General features: G+C 53.6%; 1 protein-coding gene across 8 annotated transcripts in view; it reads right to left on the minus strand.

The window, feature by feature from the left end:
• LOC132680612 (uncharacterized) overlaps nucleotides 1-27946 on the minus strand; it is a 61004-nt gene that overhangs the window by 30578 nt on the left and 2480 nt on the right. For 7 of the 8 annotated variants that reach the window (XR_013556898.2, XR_013556897.2, XR_013556895.2 and 4 more), the window contains exons 4-28: nucleotides 27143-27282; nucleotides 25425-25628; nucleotides 24665-24814; nucleotides 24277-24456; nucleotides 23450-23566; nucleotides 22769-22918; nucleotides 22361-22576; nucleotides 21253-21357; nucleotides 20552-20693; nucleotides 20022-20236; nucleotides 19550-19768; nucleotides 17785-17891; nucleotides 16465-16618; nucleotides 16199-16298; nucleotides 15585-15751; nucleotides 15197-15370; nucleotides 11468-11692; nucleotides 10369-10518; nucleotides 9682-9785; nucleotides 8664-8875; nucleotides 7701-7921; nucleotides 6535-6681; nucleotides 2435-2543; nucleotides 738-874; nucleotides 91-216 (exon numbers count right to left, since the gene is read on the minus strand). Coding sequence is in view for 5 of the 8 variants with exons in the window: in XM_078450120.2 (XP_078306246.2) it covers nucleotides 91-216; nucleotides 738-874; nucleotides 2435-2543; nucleotides 6535-6681; nucleotides 7701-7921; nucleotides 8664-8875; nucleotides 9682-9785; nucleotides 10369-10518; nucleotides 11468-11692; nucleotides 15197-15370; nucleotides 15585-15751; nucleotides 16199-16298; nucleotides 16465-16618; nucleotides 17785-17891; nucleotides 19550-19768; nucleotides 20022-20236; nucleotides 20552-20693; nucleotides 21253-21357; nucleotides 22361-22576; nucleotides 22769-22918; nucleotides 23450-23566; nucleotides 24277-24456; nucleotides 24665-24814; nucleotides 25425-25628; nucleotides 27143-27282 (3971 nt within the window). In the remaining 3 variants the exon portion in view is untranslated. The remainder of the gene's footprint in view (nucleotides 1-90; nucleotides 217-737; nucleotides 875-2434; nucleotides 2544-6534; nucleotides 6682-7700; nucleotides 7922-8663; nucleotides 8876-9681; nucleotides 9786-10368; nucleotides 10519-11467; nucleotides 11693-15196; nucleotides 15371-15584; nucleotides 15752-16198; nucleotides 16299-16464; nucleotides 16619-17784; nucleotides 17892-19549; nucleotides 19769-20021; nucleotides 20237-20551; nucleotides 20694-21252; nucleotides 21358-22360; nucleotides 22577-22768; nucleotides 22919-23449; nucleotides 23567-24276; nucleotides 24457-24664; nucleotides 24815-25424; nucleotides 25629-27142; nucleotides 27283-27946) is intronic. The other variant, XM_078450139.2, reaches the window with a different exon arrangement.

The following is a 27946-nucleotide window of genomic DNA, read 5'->3' on the forward strand; positions in this document are numbered from 1 at the left end:
GTTGTGATCACTTTCTGTCCTCTCTTCCTGCCCAGCGGGCCTCCCTCTGCCCTTCTCAGGACCAGTGCACTCCTGGTGCAGGTATCTCACCGGCTTTGCACCAGCGCCCAGCAGGGCAAGGCCCACATTCCTCCTGCTGCTTGGCTCCGGGGGCAGCCGCCATGGTGTGAGGTGGACACAGGGTGGGTTCTCCACTGCCCTCTGGGCAGTAAAAACCTGGAGCACATGGGGTCACACCAGATCTTGTGGAAGGCAGGGAGGCTGCTCCACCATGGCAGGTTGGCAACAGCATGTATCCGGGGTGGCATGGGGGATTCTACTGGCCCAGGAGTCGGGAGGCCTGGACGCCAGTCCTGGCTCCACATAAGATGTTTGTCAAATCACTAACCATCTGAATTACATTAGGTGCCTATCATATGACATACATATGATGTATGTAATTACATACACATGCATATGCAGATACATGTTAGATGTATAACACTGGGGTCCACTACTTTTTATGATTTTTTAAAGTAACCTCTATGACCAACATGGGGCTTGAACTCATGACCCTGAAATCAAGAGTTGCATGCATGCTCTGCTGACTGAGATAGGCAGGTGTGGGTGTCAACTATTTTTAGAATTTGTTTTTGACTAAAAAAAAAATCCTTTCCCTGAGTGGGTCTGGTGGTGACAGCTAAGCAACCTTGCTCTCTGCCTCTTTCACACCCCAAGGAAGAGAAATGGGTTGTTACCTGGTGGGCACTGCTTGGCACACAGCTGTCCTTGGGGACACGAGGTCTGAGACTCCCTGGGACCTTGTGTTATCAGTTCGGAGGCCCCAGGGGGGCAGTAATAACCAGCAGGACATTTCCCCCACACCTGTCCACCTCTAACAGTACAGAGAGGGGGAGAAGAGTGAGATCAGGGTAGAAGGGGTGATCCGAGCCCAGTGCCCCAGAACCAGAGGAGACCCAGGCCCTTGTTTCAGACAGTTTCATGCTGACCCAGCGTGTGAAATGCTTCTGACCTCTGCCCCAGGACAACACATGGCTATACCCACGTACATGATAGAAACAGGATGTGATACTTCATTCAGCAACAAAACAGGGCATGAGGGTCAGACCCAGGGGTGCTGGGCCCAGTGCAGGGTTCGGAGAACCTCTGCACGTCCTTCAGGAAAAGATGGATTCCTGGGTGTCTCTTCTCCACTGAGTTTGTGGAGCCCAGTGGATAAAGACGAGGACCCAGGGCTGCGACAGCAGGACAAGTTCCCCCTGGAGGATCTTTGTGGCCTTGACACACTCACTGTGGAGTGAGGAGGGAGAAGACTGGCAGGTGTTCTAGCTGCTTCCTGCATTGCCCCCAGTGAGTGCCTGGGACCTGCCAGGTCCCGAGGCCTGAGCTTTGACAGGCACCAGTCTGATCTCCAACTCTTCAGCAGAGTGCAGGCTAGATCAAAGTATGAACTTCCTGAGTATAGGGAGATGATCCTCCAGAAAGAGCATCTGAGGAACTCTCCACTTTCACTTTTCAGGAGAAAACAATCTGCTCTGAAGCAGGTTCACCTCTGCATGAAATGGAGCAGCTCTTCTTTCGAAAACCCCTCTTTCCAGTCTCAGGAAATTGGGAGTTACATGTTTTCAGCGAAAGTTGGGAGCTTCCTCTGGATCAGATATCCCCAGTGTGCTTTCCTTTAGTCTGGCTACTCTGGGAGAGTTGGGCCGAGGGCCACTTTGAGAGGCTAGGCCTGTCTCCAAGGCCTCAGGGGAGACTGGGGAACCCCTATCCAGCCCTACAGGTTGTGAATCTCTGAATCCCAAGTACAGAGTTCTTCCAGTGGCTTCTCCTGCTACAGGGAGAATGTCCCCATTGCACAAATTACATACATAACAAGTAAGTATAAGACATTCAGGCAGAATTTGGGCATCCTGAGGCCTGCTTTCTGATTATTCTGTTTATGGGTACCGTTTATTGTCTTTCTAGCCCTAATGATTATAAAAGCTATTCGCATTGTGGAAAATTCAGAGATAGAGGTAAAAGGAAGGATTGTTCATCTTTTCCCTCAGTGTATGTGTATTACCTACAGGCACATAGAATTTTGCCTATAAGGAAATTCCCCATGTTTTTAGGCAGGACTGAGCAGATCTATGTTCATTTCATACTGACCCTCGCTCAATTTGAATGTATTTATTATTTTTTAAAGAAAATCTAGGTCTGTGCCCATTGTCCTGGCTCTCTTCACCTAATTGTCGGGTTTGACTCCCTGTTCAGACCTGTGTGGCCAGGTGGGGCTATAGTCTGACAGCTGGCCCTGGCCCCTCACACTTTAACTGCCCCACAAATAGCGTGGGGGCCTTGAGGAAGGCCAGGGGGCCCGGTGGGTCTTTTCACCCAGAGGATAGAATTTGATGGCAGCACAGGAGGTGAATAACCGTGGACTATCACTGACCTGCAGTAGTTACCGGGGGGACAGACGGAGCAGTCACCCTCTTCCCGGAGGCCTGATGCATCTTGGGGAGTGAAGGTCCCTGGAGGACATGGAAGAGGGGACCACGTTCCTGGAGAGGGTAGGGTAGCTGGTGAAGATGGGCAGCTGAGGGCTCAGGTTACATGAGGGCCTGTGGACCCACCTCCTCCACACCTGGAGTAATTAGTGACTGGGTCCCCCACCTGTCAGTATCCCACAGTCCCCATGGTGTTGAGTTTTTCTCCCTGCTTTCTCAGAGTCTTCAAAGTGCTGAAATGGCTGTGACTTTAGTCTCTCCCCCTAGGATTATTGTCCTCTTAAAAAGAGAAACTCCCTAGGGAAGAATTTCCAGATAGCAGTGAAGCTTATTTGAGGGTGAGGGGCTATTAATCTAGCCAATGGGCTCAGGGAGTTGCCTTCTCTGTATCAGACACTGGGCTCTCTGGGACTGAGATGGAACCAGTCAGTCCATACTAAGTATATCTCTCTTGGGAGCTGCCTTTCCCTCCTAGTCACCACCTCCACAGTGCCTTACTGCCTGGCCTGCTTGGTTGTGGTTCTCTTCTCTCTAACCTGGGTCACCCCCCAACCCCACTACATCAGTGGCCCTTGTAGTGGCCTGGAGGCCATCCTCTGGCTTTGCTGACCTCAGCATTTTCTTGTGTATGTGGGCTGTGGTGCTTTGTGTCAGGCGCACCCCAGTATACACCTGGGATGGGAAATAAGAGAAGTCCCCCAGCAGGGAAAAAGTTTGAAGAGAGCAGCTGGATATACTGAAAAAAAATTCCTGACCAACAGAAGTAAGAAGCTGAAAGGTGTTAGTTTACTTAGGGAAGGTTAAAGAGAGTCAGGACTTCAGCAAGAGTAGGCTGAGGGTCTGGGTAGCCAGGTGAACAGTGCTTCCCAGAGGGCACCTGTACTTCCTCTGTGTGTGTGTGTGACTAATACAACCTGTAATTGTGGGGACAACAGGCCAAGTTCTTTGAACTTGAAATGTTGTAAATATTCTGGGGTAAGAGGTCACTCATTTGAAAGGGGTACATATACCTTTCACAACATAGTCACAAGAAGAACAAAGGTAGGGGTGTCTGGGTGGTTCAGTTGGTTAAGCATCTGACTCTTGATTTCAGCTCAGGTCATGATCTCATGGTTCATGAGATTGAGCCCTGCATTGGGCTCTGCGCTGACAGTGTGGAGCCTGCTTGGGATCCTCTCTCCCATTCTCTATGCCCCTCCCCTGCTTGTGCTCATTCTCTTTCTCTCTCTCAAAATAAATAAACATTAAATATATATGTGAAAGGAAGAACAAATGTATGCATTACCTGTGGATCAAATACTTGCAAAGGTAACATACAACTCCTAAAATTTTCAGGAATATTTTCCCCAAATTTATGTAAGACATGGCAAAGATTATGAACTTTTGTGGATACGTGCTTGTCTGCCAGGCTGCCTGGGGACAACACATGTATGTTTGTATGCATTTGTGTGTGTGAATTTCCATGTGTCTGCATACACTGTGTGTGCATCTGTACATGTGTGCACACATGTGAGTTTGTATGTGTGCACTATGAGCCTGTGTATGTACACTTGTGCATGGGTGTATGTATTCACATGTGCATGCAAACGTTTGGGTGAGCATGGGCTAATTCACAGTGTGTTCAGGGTGACCGGACTCAGACTTGAGGAGAGTGAACTCATGGTCACTGGGACATTGCCTTCTGATCTTCAGATTCCACTTCCTGCGCCCCAACACCACCACAGAGCCCTTCTCCATGTGGTGCTCAGGAAGCTGCTCCCAGATTGTTGGCCCAGACCTGGCACAGGTTATGACATCTGTTTGCCATCATCCTGATCCAGGTACTCACCCTGGGCCCCCAGGCTGAGTGTAAGAAAGAGGCAGGACATTGAGCATGGGTACGTCATGCTGAAGAGAAGAAAAGAAATGGGGGGGGGGCGGTCAGGATGGGCATGGGGTAGGAGTGAGGGGAGGATGGAAGTTGTGCAGGTGCTCTTCCCCATTGGCACTCCTAGTGCAATGGCATGCAGTAGGCACTCCACGGAGTTTGAATGAATGGAAGGAAGGAAGGAAGGAAGGAAGGAAAGAAGGAAGGAAGATGAGCATTTCGGGGAGAAAGATAAAGGTCTGGGATGCATGGGGACTTGAGGGTTCCTGGGCATACCGGCTGGGCAGTAGGCATGTGCTGGGCAGAGCCTGGGCATTCTGGTGCCGGGATGCGGGCAGTGAAAGCCAGGTGGGCACAGGAGGCAGGAGTCTGAACCTAGGGACGGCTGGTACTCCCCTTGGTGGCACAGGACAGGCCAAGCAGACCCTGGTTGGCAGAAGTGACCCTGGGCATTGGACACAAAATGGCACCTCTGAGAGCCAGGTTGGGTATGGCTGAGTGCTCAGGGGCTCAGGAAGGTCATGGAGTTATCCTTCATTCTAGGTGGTTCAGGTCATGGTGACTGGAGTGCAGGAAGCCAGGAGGCTGGGTGGGCCAGTTGGAGAAAGAACTGGGGCCTGGGAGATGGGAGTGTTGAGGTCCCTCCTACAAGGCACCAAGAGCTGGCCTAAGGCCCACAGTTGGAGGGCTCCAGCCTGAATCCTGGGTGGGGACCCCTGGTTTCCCAAGCCTTGGGGACTGGGCTCCCTTCTGCAGCTCCCGGGGAAGTACCTGAGGACAGAGGATGGTCATGGGGCTGGAGGTCCTGAGGTCCCAGGGGCATTCAGAGCCAGCCACACAGGAGCTGATAGGAGAGCTAAGGTCCAGGCCAGGGCAGAAGGAGCCAGCTGGGCAGGGCCCGCAGCTCCCCTCGGAGGTGCCACCTGGATAAGGAGGTTGAACTTCATGGGCTCTGTCCCCATGCTGGAATATCAAGTCCTGAAGACAGGACATTTTCCCTGCTTGGCTTGCTGCCACATCCCAGTGCCTAGCACAATATGTGTTGGATGAAGTAGCCACTGATCAAAGCCTCGCTTAGGGCATCTCTGCCTTGGTTGGCCAAAAGAACAGCCCTGCATTTTGCAGACAAAGCCCTGCATTGGGCATCGTCTAAAGGGTGGAGGAGTGGACCTTGTCCTGGGTGGGAAGCCCTAACATCCACACTTAGGCACAGGCCTGTCTCCCAGCCTCATGTCCACCCTAGTGGGAGCCCCAGAAACCCTGACAAACAGATGCTTCTGTTGTGCTGTTTGTGTCTACGGTGCTAACACTGGGATTTTGAAGAAGGAGGGGCCCACAGCTGGGAGGGGGTGGGAAAGTACAAGTCAGATGCTCACCTGGGCTGCTCCTTGTTGTCCCCATCGGGCAGGGCACAGGGTACAGAGTCCCCTGGGGGCAGTAGTGGCCTCGGGGACAGGGTCCATTGAGGGGGAAGGCAGAGTTTCTCTGGGGAGTGGGGCTGGAAGCTCCCCCCTCACAGTAGTAACCAGCTGAGCAGGGTCCTTGGATACAGAAAGACTAGAATTTTAGGGCAGCATCAGAAGCCTTACCAGCTGCCTGTGCTGTGGAAGTCCCTTTTCTTGCCTCCTCCCTGGTCCCTGCCTGCTATCCCAAACCCCAGAGAATCATGGAAATTAAAGCAAGAGGAAGGAAAAGTCAGGGAAACAAGGGATTACTGAGCACCTATGGTGTCCATGGCCCTGAGCTGGTGGCTTCCACTTGGAATCTAGGGTGAGGTGTAGCTATAAGAGATGACAGCTGTGGGCACTTATTGTGCACCAGGCACTGTTCTGAGCTCCTGTTTGTAGGGACCACACTCCCCATAGCAACTGTGGAAGGTGGGTACTGTTATCACCCCATTTTACAGGGGAGGAGACAGAGGTCAGAGGGGTTAAGTGACTTGTCCAAGGTCACACCTGCACTAAGTTCAGAGCTAGAATGAGAACCTGCTCTTGGCCACAAGGCTGAGGACCTTTGGGGGAGAGAGGGAGGAGCAGGGCCCAAGGGAGGAAGTGTCAGGAGGTCACAGCGAGGTAGGCAGCCAGACCCAGACGTATGCTGTGGCCCTGCCAAGAAGTGCACTGCGGGCAGCTCTGCAGTGGGGCTGGGACATAGCTCTTCTGGGTCGCTGGTACTTACCCTCAGTCTGCCCGTTGCCCTCACCAGGGCAGTATCTCCCTGCAGGACAGGGCTGACAGGCCCTGGGGGAGAGAGCACCTTCCCGTAGGTTCAGGGTTCCCTCCGGGCAGGGAAGAGCAGAGGGTGTCCCTCCTGGGCAATAGTGACCTGTGGGGAAGATATGAGTAAGTGGACACCAAGTGTCCCAACCCCATAGCTACTCCCTGGGCCTTACAACCTCATCATTTATGGCAGAGAAGTGAGGGAAGCCCTGAGAGGGACGCAGAGAGCACAGCTGAAGGACAGGGAAGAGGATGCTGGCCTAGGTGGTGGGAGAAGGCGGGGAGGGTTAGAATCCAGGCTAGGAGGGTGGGGGCTTTAAGGGGTCTGTGCAGGCAGCAGAGGTGTGCCTGTGTGCTTGTGTGTGGACATGCATGTGCATGCGTGTGTGGGGACGTCAGCACTGAGGTTTCTGGAGTCATTACATAGTAAGAATGAGTAATAGGTCTGGTCTGGCTTGATAGGCCTGGGAGAGAGAGTTTCTTGTGCTAGAGAAAGTGGGGTCATGTGCACCTCAAACAACCCCCCGGTATTCCCACTCAAGAAATAGCTGCCCTAGAAGCATTCCAACAGGCAACCTGGTTAAGAGTCTCACAAGAGACATGCTGTAGTCTTCTCTGGGGGCATTTACTCAACTCTCTCAGGGTGGGGTTCTCAAAATCCTCTGGTTTCACTCTGCAGACAGGTGGTGGCTGTCCAAGGACAGCAGCACCTTAGGATCAGGATGGGACTGACCAGAATTTCCAGCTTCTCAGATCTGTGTTCCTCCCTCCATAGAATATGCACACTTACCTTCTGGGCACCCTGGAAACCTGCGGTGATAGGGAGGTATGAATATATGAGGCTGGTCACAGACTGTGTGAGGGAGGCCCTGGCAGTCCTCAGCAACCTTCACCCTGTGTCCTCCTTCTGCAGCATAATTAGCCCCATTTTATAAGTGGGTCTCTGACTGCCAGGGAGGGCTGAGGTTTTGCCATCGAGCATTCAGTGCCAGGACAGAGTCGAGCTTTGGGAGCCGGGGGCGCCAACTACAGTGAACCCTGAGGTGCGCTGTCCATTGTGGCCATGTCCAATGTCCCTCTACCCCTGAGAGTGATGGAAGAGGCTGATCTGAGGGCATTCGTTACCTTTGGGGCAGGTGGTGGGCTCCACGGTAGCAACATTTTGGCAGTAGGTGCCTCCTGGGCAAGGCAGGCAGGTGTCAGCCCCAGGCAATGGGCTGAAGGTGCCAGGTTCACAGGGCTGCTCGCTGTGAGCCCCTGAGGGACAGTGGAAGCCAGGAGGACATCTGTATCCGTGGGTTCCATCAGAAGGTGAGGGCACAGCACTGCCTCCCAGGCAGATATACCTGAGGAAATGAAGAATTGTGGCTGAACCACTTCTAGCATGATGATGGGGTCCTGGCCAAGCAAAAGGTGAGAGAAAGGGGTAGCCTTTGGAGCCCCAGGCTATCAGAGTTGTGCTGAGGACAAGCTCAGTATGGCCACAGCCAAGGGTCATCCCTGGGATGGAAGGAGGTCCTCTGGTCCTCAACTCTAAAACATGTCTCTGCCCCTGTGATAGGAAACTATACAGTAGGGGCTCAGGCCCAGTTCTGGGAAGGGTCAGACATTTTCCAGGATAAGCATGGCTTCCCTCTCCAAGATTTTTCTGTCCTGTGAACAGATGGAACAGGACTTCCTTCTTACTGGTGGCCAGTCTCCAGTCCCTTTCAACAGTGAGGAGAAAATGTACTTGTCAGGAATCTCAGACACAGGTTGGCCATTGGCCAACGAGGAAAAGACCAAGGCCTGGTAGTGGAGGGTGTGGAGGCTGCCCTGAGACTTAGTGGGACCATAGGGCTGTCCTGGCACACTGGCATTCCTTGGCTCTTGGAAGGTCAGTGCTGGGAGGGTGGGATCAGTTCAGTCCTATATCAAAGGGACAACACATCAGAGGCCTACATCCTAGGGGACAGTTACCCTGGCTCAGGCTCCTTACAGGGACTGGGGAGAGACCATGGGATCTGTAACTTGGGGCCCTATCAGGCCTGACCTAGGGACCCTCCTCCTTCTTTGCACCTGAGGAGTTCAGGGTCAGGGCCCCCTCACCCTGCATCGCAGAGTTCTGCCTCTGGGACATGGGAGAGCCCAGGGTTGCTGCAGTAGTGCCCTGGAGGACACGGCTGGCACTGGTCCTCGCTGGCCAGGCCTGGGGCAGAGGAGTAAGACCCAGGCAGGCATGGCATTGGGGAGCCTGTTCCCCTGGGGCAGAAGAAGCCTGGAGGGCAGATATCATTCCCAGAAAGTCCTGGGGCCTCCACCTGTCAGTCAGAGAGAAGGAAGAAAGGCCTTTACATTAGAGCTGTGGTCTCAGGTTGCAAACACCTCTTCTGGCACCTGGGGGTGGGGAGACCTCAAATAAGAGCATTACATGCAAAATCATCCCATTACTATGTGCTTCCAACTCTTTCAGTCAAAGGCCTATGGAGGATGAACTAGAAGGTCTGGGAAGGATCTCTTACTTCCTAAATATAGTATTGACCTCCTCCCCCTCTCTTCCTCATTCCCTGACCTTGTCTCTTCTCTGTGGCATCAATGTAGGATTGGGGCAGAATATGTTCTAAAATGGAAGTTAGTGCAAGGGGCAGGTATGTCCAAGGTCACAACACAAGTCAGTAACAAAATGAGAATCAGAGACAATCAACTAACACACCAATACACATCTGTCCATATGTCTGTCCAACATGAGTCCATGAGTCCATCCACACAACTGATTCTCCACTACCCTGCTCTACAGTATAATGATCTAATATACTGATGGTCACCTTCTCACCATGTGGCTTTGAGAACATCCATTACTCCACATGCTTCTCCGTTTCTTCATGTCTAAAGTGGGGTAACCCTGGGGCCTCCCACAGGGCCATTGCGAGGTCTGCTGAGTCAATGTGTATATGACACATGAACATTGCCCAGTACCAACTAAAGGCTCTATGTTACTGCTATTATTGTCACATGCCATCAAACCCAAGATGTCATACAAGAAGGCAAATGCTTTAAAAGAAAAAAAGTCACTGTTCAGGGTGGACTCAAGACACATGTCTGGGGGCACGTGCCTAGTGTTACATACCTTGTGTTTGAGGGGGGTGGGAGACACCGCACCTCCTGTGCAGTAGTGCGCTGAGTGGCAGAGCCCTGATGGCTGGGACAGCCCTTCTGATGAACAGAACATCCCTATAAGAAGCAGACCCAAGGGGCAGGTGACAGAAGGACCCCTCCCACCTCCCTCTGGCTCTGGCACCAGCCCTGCCTCTCTTAGGCTATGCCCCACATGCTCCTCCCCTCCCCAGGCTCTCAGACTAGCACAGGGTGTTGGCATGATGGCCAGGCAGAGTCACGAGTGAGGGGCAGAATGAGCTAGAGACACATGGAGCTGCCTTGCCCAGGGCAGTGCTTTTTTCCAGCCATACCTGGTCTCTGAAGAAAACATGGGGGTTGGTCTCACCCTGAGCCCTAGAGGTACATGTGGGGGTAGGCTGGAGCACAGGCTATGAAGAGGCCTGGAGAATCCAAAGGATGGTGGGGACTGTGGGCCTACAGGAGATCAATGGGGCTCTGACCCATGCTTGGAATTGACTTTGCTTACCTTGACCCAGCTGTTAGGCATATGAGGGGCTGCTATGGCAATATGGGCACAGGGGGCCAAGGCACATTCCCTAATGGATTTGTTTGCCTGCCCTCCTTCTACTTTTCCTTATTCTCTCCTCAGCCCTTTAGTCTAGGCTTTCTAATGGCTCATTGTCCAGAGTCCACAAACCTGCTGGGCACAGCTCACAGTCCAGTTCTGCAATGGCCCCTCGCCTGGGCCCGAATGTCCCCCGAGGGCATGGGTGGGCAGTGGCTGAGTGGGAGCCAGGGGGACAGAAGTAGCCCTGGAGGCACAGGCTGGGGCCACCGGCTGTGAGACCTAGGGTGCAATGGCAGGGTCAGCCTGAGCTTGCAGTAAGAGCCCTACCTTCTGAGCATCCTGGTCAGAGACTTGGGACCCCCCTCCCCCCAGCTCCGAGGCTGCCCTGGCCCAGCCCCTCAGTCAAGGTGCTTCATTCTTTGTCTAATTCCCAGGCATATTGGGTGGGAGAGGGACCCTCAATGGCTGTCCATCTGTCATCGTGGCAGAAGGTGTATTGCCCAAGAAACCTCTGTAGCCTTATGAGATCTCTAGCCTTGAGGCTGACTCTTGAGCATAAAACTCCGTTTCTCTATAAGGTGGAACTTGCCCATGCTGGGCACACTAGGTCCACCACCCATGCAGTGGTCTGAAGACTCCACTTCTTTGCTCCTGGGCTCTGCTGGGTCAGTAGCCACCTGTGTATCTCTAAATAGGAACAAGACCATATCATGATCTTGAGTGTGGACACCGAGTCGGGCCACAGCCAACTAGATCCTAGGGTCCTAGACCTCAGATTTTTCTGTCCTGCATGTAGTGCCTACCATCCTGAGCTGGGCACTGGACATTCTGGTGAGTCACCATGCAATCCCTCCTCCCAGCTTAAGTCCCTAACTTGTCTTTACCTTGTACCTGGACTGTTTCAGGGCCCCCTTCTCTCCGCTTTGCTGCCAGTTGTCATAGACTGCATGTGGATCATAACACTATGACTATGACAACCAAGATTCTGGCATAAGAACTCCTGAGATACATTCTAAAGCCTAACCTAAATGAATGCATAAGGGAGGATACCAGGGGTCTCTTGTACTGAGCCGATTTACTGTGCCACCTCAGGTTAGTCCCTCCCCTCTCTCTTGAACAAGGGAGGGGACCTCCTGCTCATCAGGCATCACTCCTACAGGGGCTCAAACTACTGGAACCTTGCCCTGGGACGCAGCACCATATGGGGACCCTGTGTTCATCAGCTCACCTGTGCCTGATGCTTCACAGTAGAATCCTGCAGGGCAGGGCTTACAAGACCCCTTGGCCTCCTGGGGCTGGAATGTTCCATTCTCACAGGCCCTTGGCTGGGGAGATCCCTCTGGACAGTAGAAGCCACGGGGACACCGGAAAGATATAGGGGTGGCTGAGGTCTGGCCAGGAGGACAGTAATAACCTGCTGAGCATGGCCCATCTGGGAAGGGTTTCCCGGATCCTATGGAGAGGGGGTGGAGGTAGGCTGAGTCTATGACAGTGAACCTGGCTTCAAATGAGAAGGAAAGGGAAAAAAGGGACCTGGAAGAGCGCCTGGAACTGTGCCTAAGCTGGGAAGTGTGGTGTGTCCTGAAGCTCAAGGCACCAGGCTTTGCAGCCAGACTCTGCATCCCCTCCCAGCTCTGCTGCTCACTCCCTGTGCAGGAGGCCACTTTCAACTCAGGTTTGTCATCTGTAAAATGGCAGCTCTATTGTGACGATAAATGAGCTTAAAAGGCCTGTCTGGTCACATGCCATAGGATCATATAGAGCCAAAATGAATGAGTGCTCACTTAGGAACCTAGAAATACAGGCCCTGCTGTGGTAGTTGGAGATGTGCAGGGCTTTGCCACCCTGGCTGCAGGTGATAGGCCAATGCCTCACACCCCTAGTCTTACTCTGGTGTGACACACCCATGCTCCTATGGGGATCCCCAGGGGACCATCTGTGGGAATCCACACCTCCCTTCTTCTGCTTCCTAGTACCGTGCACTATTCTGTTTACTGCCCTACTGTATCTAGTTCTAGATGATCTATACATAAATGGAGTAGTCAGCTAAAACTGACAAATGCACACCATACTGTCTTCCTCCTCTTTGCAACATGGTTACTGCTATGTCTACTCTCTCATCCTCAGGCTCAGTCCTGGCAGGGTCTCCCTGAAGTCCTGCCCCCTGCTGCTCTGGACAGAAACCCCTGACTCCTGAACAGGGCCATTACCTTCAAAGCCCATAGCAAGCACTCCATGAAGCCTCCACCCCTGTGGGATCGATGTCCCTCTCCTGCCCAGGACATCCAGAACATCTTGTCTGCCAGAAATCAGCATGCTTGGGCTGTAACATTCATGTTCTTGTCTCTTTCCATCCCCTTCCCCACTGTGAATTCTTAGGGGTCAGAACCAGGTCGCCTTTGCCTTCCCATCCCATACCCATGTTCAGGCCTCAGGTAGCATCCCCTATACAGGGCCACAGGTCTTATGTGATGGGAGGGGGACCTAGGATGTCACCTTCAGACAGGTTAAGTGCTTCTGGGACAAATGGATCACAAAACGACCCCTCAGAATCCCAGAGAGATGGCTCTTGTCACCTGAATCTGAACAGAATTGTCCTGCAGGACAAGGTCTACAATCCGTAGCACTGCGTGCACCAGGCCACTCTCGGAAGGTTCCCCTTGGACATGGGTGCTGGGTGGGGGTCCAGGTACCCAAAGGGCAATAGTAGCCAGCAGGACAGTCCATTGGCCAAATAGGCCTGGCGCCTGGCCTCTGAATCCCAAAGGAACAGAACCTGCGGAAACAGCCAGTAGGTGGTCAAGAATGAAGGAGTCAGGGCTTTCTACATCCCTAGGTTTTCTAGGCATTGAGGATCCTCCAGAGGAAGAAAGCTCCTGGAGCATGATGGATTTGGGCAGAAGCGAACCCCCCCAGGACCATCTGAGGTCAGAGGAAATGAGCATCAAGGAGGACAATGGCCTCCTGTCCTATGAGTCTTGTACACAAAGTCTGCAGCCCTCCAAAGCCCCTGCATTGGCGTTAGGGCTTTATTTACATTGGGTTCTGCAAGGTAAGGGTGCATGCAGTGCCCATGGTCACCGGTCCCTGAAACATGTATGAGCCCCTCTACTCTCAGAGAGGGCAGGAAAGGTCAGGTGTCACCCAGATAAAGGAGGAACCCTAGTCCCGGCAACAGCTCCTCACTTTCCAGCAGGGCATGTCTTGCAGAGACTCTGTCCAGGTTCATCCTGATACTGCCCTGGGGGGCAGAGCTGGGGCTCCAGGCTTCCTGGGGGGCATGAGTGCCCAGCGGGGCAGAGAGTACCTAGAAAAGCCATGGGAGACAATCATTCCCTCTTGGGAGACTCTGCATCTCCTTCCAGCCAGAGCCCAGAATGATTCTTACTCCCTCCATGTGAGTGTGGCTGAGTGGATGGGGCATGTGATTCATGGTACTTATGATGTACGACACTCCCAGGCCTGGATTCTTATACCTTGGTCCTATATATGCCTAAAGGGGAGGCTCCAGCTGAAAACCAGCCCTGTGTGGAAGGCCTGTAGGAACCTCCTGGTGGTCCCTTGGTGGGAAGGAACCAGGTCTACAGTGACGGGACTGAGAGGGGTGGAAACACAGTGCTCTCCACAGGATGGGAGTTAGAACTGGGAACCTCACAAGGTACCTGAGGCAGCCCCAGGCTTCCAGGTCAGAGCATCTCTCACTGAAGTTGTTTCCAGGGGTCCTTGTCCTGTCAGATGTTTCTTAAAACATGGGCTCTTTGGACATGTGAGTTTGGGAAATGCTGTGTCAAATGCAGTGTCCTCCAGAGAACAGAGGCCCTAGAAGATAGAACTGTGCAGGCTCTGCTAAAGAGAGCTCTAATGCATCCTTGTCCTAGGGGTCTGACCTTCTCCCTCTTCTCTGCTGGACCCCAGGTAGTACATGAGGGGTGAAGACCCTTCCTTTGCTCTCACTAGAGTGCCTTATATAGCTCTAGAGTATTTTTATTCCCTCCCCCAAAGCACAGGATTATCCATCTTTGATTAATTTTTTAAAAAGTCTTGTTTCTTCCTTTTCTTATCACTCATCCCAAGTGTCTCCCTTCTCCCTTTATGTGCTCTGGGTGCATGAGGAGCCTTGCTAACACCTGGTGTCATCAGCTCCTTCCATGGCAGGTTCCAGGTCACAAGGGCCTGTCTCACTGCATTTGGGCCACAGGAGCCTGAGACCACAGGCATGTCTCCTTCTAAGCCAGCCCACTGACGGTCCCATAACATCCTCCCCCCTTACCCAAATGGTGAGGAGGCTGCACCCTTACCTGGACTATGCCCAGAGACAGAGGCCCTGGGGCAGAACCAGCCTCCTTCGCATGGGGCCTCTGGGAAGCTCAGGCCGGCTCTGGAGCAGAACCAGCCAGCTGGGCACGGCTGGCAGTCCTCCCGTGACATGGCCCCAGGGATGGGCAGGAGAGAGCCTGCAGGTATATACTCCATGGCTACCACAGGGGGCCTCTCTCCCACATGGAGACTCAAGGTGGCGCCTCTCAAACCGAGTGGTGATCCTGCTCTGCCTGCTAGGCCTCACAGACCAGTGGCTGAAGGGCTCCCCAGCCTCCTGGGCTGCCTCATCTCCTGGAGGTCTGAGCCCTGACAGCTGAGGTTCATCTCATCCCCCCATCTGTGCTGCAAGGCATCACTCACTTCTTGTTGTACCTCTGCCATACACCCTTCCATGTTCAAGCCTCCCCCAGCAAGCCAAGGTCCAAGCTCTTAACCACCTCATTCATCATTCTACCCCCAAGTCCCATGCTACGTGCATTCAGGATGGACATTGCTCTTTGAGTATAGTTTAGGGGTTTCTTCTGTGCCCTTCCCAAGATGTCTCCCCAAGGCTGGACCCTCATTCCTTCCCCCTCTCAAGGGTCCAGAGCAGACCTGTGCATTGCTGGTTATCAACCCCACCTCATCGGTAACTCACCTGGGGGGCATGGAGTGGGCTTGGGGCTACCCTTGGGACAAAAGTGGCCTGGTGGACAGAGGTCTCCTGTGATCCCATCAGTGGGATTTGGGACAGCCGCTGCCTGAGTACAGTGGAACCCTGCACTACAAGGCCCAGACACGGCCACTAGCCCAGGTAGGAGGCAGTAGGAACCTGTAGGAGAGAGGGAAAGACAGGATGCTCAGGCATGGGGAGCAGAGGGATTGGGGTACCTCCACCCCAGCCAGCGAATGTGGGCTGACCTAGTGTGCACCATGGGCTATGGCCAAAACATCCCCATCTGAGACAGGCCTGAGTCCTGCCCTCACTGGTCAGGGAGGATGTGGCCTAACATGGTAGGATTGGGGATATGTACCTGTCCCCTTACCTGGTTCACAGGGTGTGCAGTCTGACTGCTGGGCACCCCCTCTCTGTGGCTTGTAGGTGCCCCTGGGGCAGGGGAATTGAGAAGCAAAGGATGTGGAAGCAGGGCAGTAATGGCCAGCTGGACACTTGTTTCCCACCACCGAGGAGGTGTTTGCCGGGCAGAAGAAACTACAGAAAAGACAAGTGGGGAGGAGGGGGCTCACAGGGCTGGGAAGCCCCAGCTTCGTGACGTGGGGCAGAGATGGCTGCCTGGGCTCGCCTTCCATCACTGGCCTCAGGAGTTATTGCCCACCTGGTGATATCATAGCTCTATTACAGCTAAGGCACAGGGGGCTGGGCGGGAGGTCAGGGTGGGACTTAAATGGCTTAAATTGCAGCAAAAAAGACCTAGGTTTGAAATTAGGAATGACTCAGTGATACCCAATAAAGAGATCAAGAGTTATAAAGAAAGGTGACTAGAAGGTGTGGAAGTTCTTCAGTGACTTCTTGAAGTCACAGAAAACTCAGGTTGAAAGAGATCTTAGCTAGCATCTTGTCCAGCCACCTTCTGTAGCAGGAATGCAAACTCTGCCCAACTGGACACGTGAGCCCCTAGGATGGCCTTTTAGCACTCACCCCTCAGGACAAGACTCACAGTGGCCCTGCGAGGCCAGGCTGTTGTAGGTGCCTGCTGGGCATGGCCTCGGGGTAACAGTGCCTGGGGGGCAAAAGTGCCCTGAAAGGGAAACAGATCCAACAGGTCAGGGCCACAGGAAACCCCATCCTAGGCCCAGTTCCTGCAGAGCCCAGGGGGCTGTTGGCCCCTGTCTGAGTGGCAGCCTTGGAGCTTGCTCCCTTCCCATCTCCCTAGGCTCCTCTTCAAACCAGTCCCCAGGGGGTACCTGCAGGGCAAGGGCCACTGGTCCCGTCTTCCAGGGAGCCATTGGGTACGATGGCTCCATGGCGGCAGAAGAAGCCTGTGCTGCAGGGCCCAGAAGGGCTGGTGAGGCCTGCAGAGCCGCAGTAGTGGCCAGGCGGGCACGGGGAGCAGGCAGCCTGTGGGAGATGTCCCCACTAAGATGCCAACTCCCAGCTCCGGCCAAGGCAGGGAGGCAGAGACCACACCAGAAGGCCTTAAAGGGGCCTCAGGTCAGAGAACATCTTGTCTTGGTTCACCTTCCTTCATCTACAGCACCCCTGATAGGACCTTGCTCCATTCTGCTTGCACATTCTCCAGGTGGGGCACAAACTCCCTATGATAGTCAAGGCTTAACACTCCAAAACTACTCTATCAGCATGTTGTTCTGCTTGCTTTCCTTTTTTCCTCTTTACTTCCATGTTCTTTTGTAGTTTGACCAATAACAACAGGAGAAGCCTGTTCTTCTGATCTACCTTCAGGGAAGACCTCTCTGCTCATTTGAGTAAGGAGGACCAAGCACCCTAGAAAGCTGGCATTCCTGGACCTTTTGACAAGCCAGGAATATTTCTCTAACAACAGGAGGGTCTTTGAATGGTGAACTACAAACCACAATTTGGAGTGGCTTGTGAAGAGAGCCAGATATTAAAATTACTTTTGGAACCTAGCAATTAAAACAGAATTTTGTGCATCCCATGGTGGTGTTTTATAAGTTATATATTAATATGTATTATAAAGTAATGTCTCATGTCACTCCTCTGCTCAAACCCTACTTTGGCCTCTATCTCCCTCAGGTAGCAGTCCTCAAGGTGAGCACCAGGTGCTGTATAGCTGGCTCCTCACTCTCTCTCCGACCTCCCTCCTTGTGCTCCCTGCAACCCCCAACATGCACCTGCCACAAGGGGGTTGCTGCTGCCTCTGAGGTTCCTAAGTCAGCTTGTACAGTCATTCATGCAGCCAACAAGTACGTGCTGGGAGCCAGCTATGGGCCAGGCACTATTCCAACTATAGAGTAGTGAACAAAAGACAAAACTCCCTAGCTTTGTGGTGCTTATATTTTGGTGGGGAATATAGAAAATAAACAAGGCCAGTAAGTAAAATGCTATGGTAGAGTAAGATATGTGGTAAGGAGGGCCAGGGAAGATCTCCCTGGGAAAACGACTTTCGCGTACAGACCTGAAGGATGGAGGAGATGGCCAGGTGCCCTATTCTCCAGTCCCCATGACAACCTTGACCTCAAGGTTTGGCTAGACCCAAACAGTGCTCTTCCCATACCGAGCCTCCTCCCAGGCTGGAGTTTCCCTACCTCTGAGCTGAGCTTGATGCGTGTGCTGAAGGTGCCAGGTGGGCAGGGCTGGGGTATGGCTGAACCCCTGGGGCAGTAGTGTCCCTGAGGACATGGGCCAGCCTCCTCTGGAACCAAGAAACAAGTCAGCCTGACCCCTGGGAAGTGGTGAGGAGCAGGTACTCCAAACAACTCCTTCTGCATTGCTGGTATAGGCTCTGGGCCCTGGAATTGGGCTGTGGGTGCCCCACCCCCACTGGTCACACCCTCTGCACCTGGTTATTCCACCATAGCCCCATGCTGCTGTTACAGAAGGGAAGAGATCAGGGGAAACTTGTCCTGACATGGGATGGTGGCATCTGGAAGGGGCTCTTGAAGGAAGCAGGGCATCTGAGGGAGGCAGGGCCTCTCTGGAAGGTTCAAGCCCTGGGGTCTAGGGGTGGACAGACAGCATTTGAGACTGAGGCAGGGTTTCCATCACCCATTCCAGCTCTTACTGTAGAGGCCTTTGCAGATCTTCTCATGCTGATTGGTATTTTAACATTTTTTCCTAGTTTCTGGAGGTGCTTAGCTGTGTCTTCTCTCCTCTCCCTCAACCCACATGGGCCCTGCTCCAAGAGGCCTGCCACCAGGGCTGCCTGCTGACTGAAGATGGAAACCAGCTAGTTCTGGGCTGTTGCTGAGCAGACAGGGGTGTTGTAGCTGGAGGATCAGGAGCTGGTGGGATGAGCTGTGCATCAATGTCCTCACCAGAGTCTAGGCCTCCATAAGAATGTGTGACTTTTAGGCCCGAGGGCAGCTGCAGAGTGATAGAAAGCTAGACCGGGGTCAGTGGGCCTAAGCACTCAAGTTGGCTACTGACTGTGTGCCCTTAGGCAAAGCAGACCGTTTTTCTGAGCCTCACTTTCCCTTCTGCCAGAGATAGGGATTGGACTGGATCATGGGATTTTGCCCTATGGTCCCTGGATTCCAAAGAGGACTTGAGCCCCAAAAGATCAAAACCACTGGAACAATCCCTCAGCTATACAATGAGAACCACTTGGGAGGATTAACATATTGACCATGCCTGGGATGGGCCCCACCCCCAATATTCAGATTTGATGACCTGGCTCTCCCCCAACCTCAGTATCATTATGTACCAGCTGACTCAAATGCATGGGCTCAGCTGAAGAGTACTTCTCCATGACCTATAAGGTAAGCTTCCTCAGGTCTGCCCTGGTGTTTGCCCTCAGCCTGGTCTGTGTGGGATACAGGAGTTCTTGGGCTGTCCTGCTCAGGAGGGACAGTAGGTAGTGGAGACAAATACCAACTCACTGTTTATGCTGGGCACCCATGTCCTGCCTGCCCTGCCCCCCACCCTCCACCACGAGTGAGAGCCCAGGTAGCCCATGATAGGCACCCAAGGTCTCTTGGAGAGAACAGGCTCATCAGTCTCTTTGGGTTGATGGAATGGATGAAGGGCTCTGAATATGTTCCCTACCTCCCAGTCGGGGGGGTTAGAAAATGGGGTAGGGGGGGCGCCTGGGTGGCTCAGTCGGTTGAGCGCCGACTTCGGCTCAGGTCATGATCTCACGGTCCGTGAGTTCGAGCCCCACGTCGGGCTCTGTGCTGACAGCTCAGAGCCCGGAGCCTGTTTCAGATTCTGTGTCTCCCTCTCTCTGACCCTCCCCCATTCATGCTCTGTCTCTCTCTGTCTCAAAAATAAATAAACGTTAAAAAAAAAAATTAAAAAAAAAAAAAAGAAAATGGGGTAGGGGATCAGTGTCCAACAGGGAGGGCCTGGTACCTTCAGTGTCGGCCTCTGGGTTGGGCCGGGTGGACCCTCTGGAGCAGAAGAAGCCTTCCCAGCACTGTCCACCAGCCTCCGTAGCATTGGCACTTGGGCAGAACCTGCCCCTATCACAGGCTTGACATTCTGGCAGGCTGCTCAGTCCCTGCACAGGGCCATAGGTGCCTGGAGGGCAGGGCTGCCAGTTAAGCCCTGTCCCTTCAGGGCAGTAGAAACCTGGGAAGGGAGATGGGCCAAGATTAGGGACTGAGGAGGCAGGGGATGGGGAGGAAGCTGACAGAGGGTAGGCTCTGGGTGCTGGGCTGGCGTCCAGCATAGAGGCCCGGCATCTCTGCTGCAGGGCTCCTGCCCAGGAAATAGAAATGCTCTGTAAATCCCGGAGTTACCATCTTGTTATTAGAATGTATAGGCCAGGCCTTTGAGGGAAGTGGAGAAAGGTTGTCAGCTGGGCTATTGGCAGGACACTTACCTCTTGGACACAGCTGAGGCCTCAGCCCTGGAACACAGTAGTGGCCACTGGGACAGATGTAACATTTTGTTGTGTGGGTGCCAGGGGTGTAGGAGCCAGGAGGACACGAAGTGGGGTCAACAATTCCCAGAGGACAGACGTGCCCAGGGGGGCAGGATCTTCCAGAGAGGCCCTCCATGGGGGTGGCAGGGGCAGTTCCTCCAGTGCAGGAAACACTGGAAAAATGTGAGCCAAGCAAAAGGGCCTCAGCCAAGGACAATTGCTGAGGAGCATGCAGCCACAGGCAGTGCATGGACATTTAGCATGGGCCTGGGACCCTTCCTAGGCTGTTCCTTCTTGAATTCTGGCATGACTTAAACTCTGCATGTCTGCAAGTGGCCCACAGGCTTCACAGGCCAGTGGGGGTGGCTCCTTCCTGACTGTAGGGATTTCCTCCCCCTTGCTCTCTGGCTGAATCAATCCTGGAATGGAACTACCTCCTTACTTTGTGGACACTGTTCCCTCAAATCTATGTGGGTGTGTTTGCCTACCCTAGGTGGCAAGGTGCTGGCCAGATTGTCAGGTGGCCGCTAGAGCAGAGTCTCCCTCCAGAGCAATCTTGACATCCTTCTGGGGTTTTGTTCCCTTCCTCAGACCAGGTACCAGGTGGGCATTGAGTGGGGACAGGAGCTCCTGCAAAAGTCAGAGTGACAGAGGGAAGAGGCCCCCGGTGGCCCAGAGGGAAACATTGGACTGAGTTAGGCTTCTATCCCTTGGATTTCTCCCTCTGGGCAGACCAGGATGGAAATGCTTCCCCTTCTCAGCTTCTAGGGGGAGGGCAGGGACCAGTTCAGCTTTGGAGTCCTTGAGTCAACTTTACTGAATGAAAGGAAGATTCTTGCCATTCTGAAAGAATGGGGGAGGAATAACCAGGACCCTGAAAGCATCCTCAGGGCAAAGGAGGAAGGTCAGTTGCTCAAGTGAGGTTTCCTGAGGGTCAGGTTAGAGGAGGGTTCCCAGGGAGGGGAAAGGTGAGGACTGTTGAGCAGAATCAGGAGGGCATGTTGGGGAGAAGGGACCTGTACTCAGCCCTGCACAGCTTAGCACTGCCCTCCACTGAGGGCCATGGCTCATGTGCTGGGAGAAAGGCTCAAAACCTGTAGAGACCTGCCTTCAACAGCAGGAGGCTGGAAGGGCCTTGACCTCCTCCCACCCTGCCACCATTGAAGTAGACCTAGAGGTGGTGAGGTACCCTCAAGGCAGTAGTGCCCAGCAGGGCAGAGGAGTCCCCGTGCCCCATCCGTGGGGTCCTTGCTAGTGGCTCCTCCCTTGCACCAGTGCCCTGCAGCACAGTCTCCTGGAAGAAAGGACATCTTGTCAGCTGTTCCCACAGTACCCCTTGCTGGAGAACACACCACAAGGCACAGGGCTGCTCATGCTGTCCCCAGACCCTCCCCCACTATGGCCATAGACTATACGTGTCCTGACCCAAAGCCAGCCCAAACCACCCTGTTCCTCAGATGAGCAGGGTCCTGAATCTCTTCCAGGTTCAGTCAGTGCAAGTTCCCAGGTCAAAGTGGTTGTGGGGTCTGGGCCAGTTTGAGATTTGCCCTCCTTAGAGACTGTCAACTGCCAGGACTAGATTTTCCTTATTGATCAAAACATTTCCAGCCATTTCATTAGCCACCCAAGCTAATGGGGTGTGGGGGGCAGGGGCTGAGATGTTAAAGGCCCTCTAGAAGAACCCCTGAACCCTGTGTTGACAGCAGACAGCCGGGGGTGTTTCTACTTTGAGGCAGGTATACTGTGACGAAGGGACTCCCAATTCTGGGTGGTAGATCACTGGAAAGTTTTAATGTTTTTATTTTTATTTTTAATTTTTTTAAACGTTTATTTATTTTTGAGAGAGAGAGAGAGAGAGAGCAAGTGGAGGAGGGGCAGAGAGAGAGGGAGACAGAGAATCCAAAACAGGCTCCAGGCTCTGACCTGTCAGCACAGAGCCCGATATGGGGCTTGAACTCAGGAACCGTGAGACATGACCTAAGCCAAAGTCGGACACAGTCACTGAGCCAGCCAGGTGCCCTATCACCTGGAAAGCTTTTTAAAACTAGACACTGAGGTCTGACCCCATACCTCCTGACTTTCTGGGGTGGGATGTGCGGACACAGTGTTTCTGATGTAAGGGGTCTTGGGAAGGCAGTGGAATATTTGCCCAACACCCTGCTGCTCTGCCCCCCATCTTTACCAGTGATCCAGGTCCATATAGTTTTCCCCTGAAGCATCTCCTCCTCAGCCTGCTCTGGGACCCACCAATCAAGCCCACCCTGTGCCGAAGTCCTTTTCTGCCCTCCAGGACATACCTGTTGGTGCCGCGAGCCCTGCCAGTGCACAGAATTTCCCAGCAGGGCACAGCTGGCATTCAGCGATGCTCCTTAGCCCTCTCCGAGGGCCGTATGTACCTACTGGGCACCTGTGGTGTGTGGCCATGGCTGTGCCCAGGGGGCAGTAATAGCCTTGAGGACAAGGATATAGGCTGAAGTCCTTGATGGGCCCAGCACTAGAGTCGCAGTAATAACCTGGCCAGGAGGGAGGGACACTTAGGAGGACTATCCTCTCCCTGAGACATTTAGACATAACAGGGTCTCTTGCCACAAGGGCCTTGAGAGCTGTGCTGTGGAGCCCAGGACCCAGACAGCTGCCCTTGAGGCGCTCTCCCCCCCAGACCTTGTCCCCCTTCCCTGCACCTGAAGATCTTTGCTGCCTCTCACCTGCTGGGCAAGGCCCACTGGGGGCCTGTAGACCAGCCTCCTTGCAGTAGAAGCTTCGTGGGCAGCTCTGGCATGCAGAGGGCATGGTCTGCTCTGGGAGGCCGGAGAAGGTGCCAGCGGGACATGGTGTTGGCCTGTGTGATGCTGCAGCTGAGGACACAGGGAGGCAGCAAAGCCATGGCCTGGCTGAGGGGAGGCCTCAGGTCCAGGGGGTAGGCTCCTTAAGGGCAACAGGTGTGGGCCCAGCCTCAGAGATGGGGCAGGACCCATGGTGACCTTGCCTGTAGGACCCATCTCTGCCAACTTCCCTGAAGCCCAGCTCCATGGCCCCTCCATATCACATGGAGAGACTCAAGCCCTTCACCTGCTGCTGGAGGATCATCATGTGGGCTCATACACTGACAGCTAATGAGACTCCTGATGTGACAAGGCCACTGCTGTCGGTTCTCAGCTGTCCACATCAAACAACTCAAATCACAGCAAACATCCCAAGTGACTTTAACTACTCCCCACTGCAACATTCCTTGGCCTTGGGATGGACCATCTACGGCATCCCTTTTCCCTCTGGCTTCTTCCCAATTGCCCCAGGGTCCAGACACAAACTGAGAAGTAAGATCTGTCAGCAGCCTTCTGGGCAGGAGGCCGAGTAGGGCTGAGAGTGGGGCCCATGGAGACACTCACGGCAGAAGGTTCCTGGGGGGCAGGGGGCCCCTGTCAGCCCATCCTCTGGAGCTGGGGACACTGCTCCTTTGGCACAGAAGTAGCCAGCCTGGCAGGGCCCACTGGGTGTGGACAGGCCTGGGGGCGAGAGGGGGTGCCAGGCTGGGGCTGAGTAGCCTCCTTATGCAGACAGACAGGGGTCCTTGTGCAGTGTCTGGCCCCGGAGGACTGGGAGTTGCATGAGTGGCTGAGCCTATGCCCAGCGCTTTGTCTCTTTCTCTCCTCTACCCAACCCTGTGACAGGGGTACCACTTTCATCTCACAGAGGGCCTGAGGCATTGTCAGTAGTAGCAGACAGAGCTGAGATCTGAGCAGAGGCTGGGGTCTTGGCCTCACTATGCTCTACCATCTGAGGGTGGCCAGAGGCTGGGGCAGGAAGAGTCTAGTTCATATCTGGGTCCTCAGTGACTGGGAGTGTTTGGTCACAGCAGGTGCTCAGGACGTCACTCAGTCATGGGGATTCATGAGAGGGCATAAGTGAGGGGCCACCGAGCTCCTTCCTCTGCAGAGAGACTTGCCCTCCCTTGGTATTCTGCAATGACCCACCTGTGTTCACTCAACCATGATGGCAGCAAGTTTATGTTAGCACAGACCTTCCTGTAGGCTTGCCAAGCACACCACCTGACCAGGCAGGTACAGACATCAGTTCTCAGTTTATAGAGGGAAATATTGGTTCATGCCTGCAGCCACACAGCTGGTAAGAGCAAGGTGGGTTCCTACCATTTCTCTCAATCATCTCCAAGCCTGGGTCATAGCACAGTGGCCAGAGAGGGCTCCTGGGTCCTTACCAGAGGTGGCGCAGAAAGAGCCTGGTGGGCAGGGCATGGGTTCTGAGCTGCCCTCAGGGCAGAAGGATCCAGCTGGACACTTCCCCCCTGTGGCCGTGGCTGGACAAAGGCAATTGGTGCTGGTGTAGTTGTCCAGGTCAAAGGGGCGGGCGGTCCAGGCTGCTGAGACGCAGAACCAGCCTGGGGTGGAGATCAGCACAGAAAGGCAGGCAGTGGGGCAAGAGGACTATTGGGGACCCCAGGGGTCAAAGGCTGAGCTCACCCAGGCTGCAGGCCTACTCCTCCCAGTAGCTGTTCCAGGAGATAGTTCAGGTCACCCCAGGTCCAAGGACAGCAGTAGGAAGCACGGGGATAGGTGGAGTTTCTTAGGGTGCTTTGGGAAGCGCACCTGCATCACATGGTCCAGAGGCCTGGGTCAGATTCTCCTGCCCACAGTAGTGGCCTGGGGGACAAGGCAGGCAGCTGTCCAGGCTCTGGGTCATTGGGTCTGGGTTGTAGTAGCCCCGAGGGCAGGGGAACTGGGTGGCATATTTGGTGCCTGAAAAGCAAAGTTCAGAGGAGGGAGTCCAGCTGGGCTCAAGGCTACGGAGACGATGCCACTCACTGCTCCTGGTGCCATCTCGTAGGACCTGTCCTGGCAAATTCCTGGCCTGAGCCACAGGAGCCACTGCCTCACCAATAGCTTATGTTTGGCTTTCCAGGCTGTGTGGTCCCAGGCCCAGGGTCCACAAAGCCATAGAGTTTGCAGGAATCATTTTCCTGGTGGTGAACTTTGCTGAAAAGCATGTGGCCCCAAATTTGTAACATACTGGTAAAGTAATCTTAAATCTTTAGTTTTTAGCCAATGGGATTATGTTATGGAGTAGAAAGAAAAACTCTCATGAATTTTAAAGGTAAAGCAAAACACTTGTATGAAATTTGCTGCTCAAGGCCTCTTGCTTTGGGCTCAGCCTCTGTGAAAGGTCCAGTCCTTCCCTGGGCCTTTGGGACAGGTGGTGGGACAGTCTCAGCAGTGAACATCTGTGTGATCCTTGGTTGCTGCTGCAGTTTACAGAGCAGCAAGCACCAAGCCCCACCCCTACCCTTGCCACCTATACTAGCCCCTGCTGCTCAGCCTTGCCTCTGGGAGTTGTGGCCCAGGCACTCACCTCTGGGACAGTAGAAGCCAGTGGGGCAGGGGTGCCCGCTGTAAGTGGTGATGTTCTCAGGGCAGTAATAGCCAGCAGGGCAGGGGAAGCAGGATGCTTGGCCAGTCAGGTTGCTGTAGGAGCCAGCAGGGCAAGGATGGGGAAGGCTGGTCCCACTGGGACAGAAGTGGCCTTGGGGACAGGGCCCCCCGTGCTCTGCGTGGCCTGAAGAAAGGAAGGAAGCTAAGTGAGGAGTGCAGGCCCAGTCACTTGTTGAGCACAACGGAGCCTGGGGTGACTTGTGCCACCAAGACCAAATGTGGACTTGGGTTTGGGGCAGAGGTTCAAGGGTTTTAGAAATAAATAATGCTGATAATTAACATTTATATAGCATCTTCCAGATCAAAGAATATATGCTTTATATATATGTTATATATTTATGCATGTGTATTTGAGCCTCAGAAAATCCCCCTTTCGTGTTGCCTGGGTAGCTAAGTTCGTTGAGTGTCTGACTCTTGACTTTGGCTCAGGTCATGATCCCAGGGTCAGGGGAAGAAAGAAGGAAAGAAGGAAAGAAAATAAAGAAAAAGAAAGAAAGAAAGAAAGAGAAGAAGGAAAGGAAAGGAAGAAAGAAAGAAAGAAAGAAAGAAAGAAAGAAAGAAAGAAAAAGTAAAAAGAAAAAGAAAATCCCCCTTTCGTAGGTGGGCAGGAATAATGACCCATTTTTAGTGGGGATGGCATCCTGGAATGGTAACTGATTTTTGTGACCAGCGTCTCTCCGTGCTTCGCCCAGACTCAAAGCCTGTTTTTTTTATATTCCCCCTTGTGTTCTTCTGAGGACACACAACGTGAGTGTTTATTTTTTAAAAAATGGATTTAGAAAGCATTGCTTTCATGTGTGGTTGTGAGCAGAACCCTGTGCCTCCTATAACCGCACCCCCCCCAAGTCCCTACACTGGGGTCATGACTCCTGCTCTCTTGCTGCCCACCCAACTCCCCAGAACTTCACTTTCCATCCTGGAACTGGGTTTTTGCCTCAAATGTTTTTTGGACAAATGGAAGTTCTTGAGAAGAGGGACTTTAAGGCCCTGGCCTAGGTTCAATGGCCCTCACCAAAGTTGTAGCTCAGTGCTGTGTGTACCATCCCCCTTCCCCTTCAGAAGTTCCCAAGGAATAAAGGGTATCCTCTGAGAACATGGGTGCAGAGGGTCTTCCCTGTGAGCTTACCTTGTGCTCCACCTCCCCACGGGTGCTGTCTCTGGCCCTCATGGGAGACGAGGTCCACACTCAGCTCACCTCTGGGTTCCTCAAAGGGTACCATTCTGGAACCTGCTGGCTGGTCTCTGGAAGCCCCCAGGTTCTCCCTGCCCACATTCTTGAAAATATATGGCGTTTCCATCTTTGGGTCAGTGGGGCTCTGATTTAGGAGGTTGGGTGGGACTGAGGTGGGCTCAGAACCACAGATGTGACAAGAGCCCAATGACCACAGTCCAGAGGGCAGTGAGCCAACCATGAGAAATACTGCTACAGGCACAGGACAGGAGGCCAGTGGGTCCAGGAATAGCAGTCAGACTTCTAAACACTCCGGCCAAGGATCTTCTCCAGGCCCGCTTGTTCACACCCTTCCCTTTTGTCCTCAAACTGCCCCGTACCCAGTCACCTCCCATAATCAGAGTGCCCATCTACCTCTGGGCGTTGGGCCAGTGCAGGGCCCACACCAGTCCTAAGAGACCCCTTACCTGCTGGGGTTGGGGAGGAGACTCCTTCCATACAGAAGTAGCCAGGTGAACAGGGTCCAGAGGGGGCAGTGAGGCCAGATGCACCACAGAAATGGCCAAAGGGGCAGGACAGGCACTCCGATGCCATGGTGAGAAACATCCTGGAGAGGCAGAGAGAAACCTGGGCATCAGTGGGACCAGGTGGAGTAGCCACGTCCTGGCAAGGGACCATGCATTTCTGGAGCTGCCTTTTCATTTCTCCTCTTTTAGGTTCCCTGGGATTCTTCCTGCTTACAAGGCAGGTGGTTTCATTCTGGAAGATGCCTGGAGGAGAGCTCAACAGGGCTCTCTTTCTCTTTCTCCCCCTGCTGCTCCCCAAGATAGCTGTCTGGGTATAGTTGTCCTTTTCCATCTTAATCTTAATTCAAACTCAGTTGTCTAGGGCCACAGACCTTTTCGTCTGGCAGCAATAGGCAGAACATCCACCAGCCCTTCAACCATTGGCTCCACAGCTGTCCCCTTGCCCTGAGTACCTTCTCTTGGGGGCTGGGATGCTCCTAAACGTGGGAAGATGGGACTCTACTCTCAAATTAGACTCAGGCAGATGCACAGAATACCTGATGGCCTTTCTTTCTCGGGTATGAATGTTCTCAAGCTCCCAGCAGCCCATATCGCCTGCCCTTATTCTGATAAGAAAACTCCCTTTACCTATAATGCTGGTCACAGGTCAAGTGGAAGCCCTGCTCTGAGGCTGATGTCCTTCTGTGGTGGAGGGATGCTGCCAGTGAGATGGTCCGTGTGGACAGAAGACCAGGAGGAAGACAG

Source organism: Panthera onca, chromosome A1 (genome assembly GCF_046562875.1).
Source record: "Panthera onca isolate mPanOnc1 chromosome A1, mPanOnc1 haplotype 2, whole genome shotgun sequence".
Lineage (NCBI taxonomy): Eukaryota > Metazoa > Chordata > Mammalia > Carnivora > Felidae > Panthera > Panthera onca.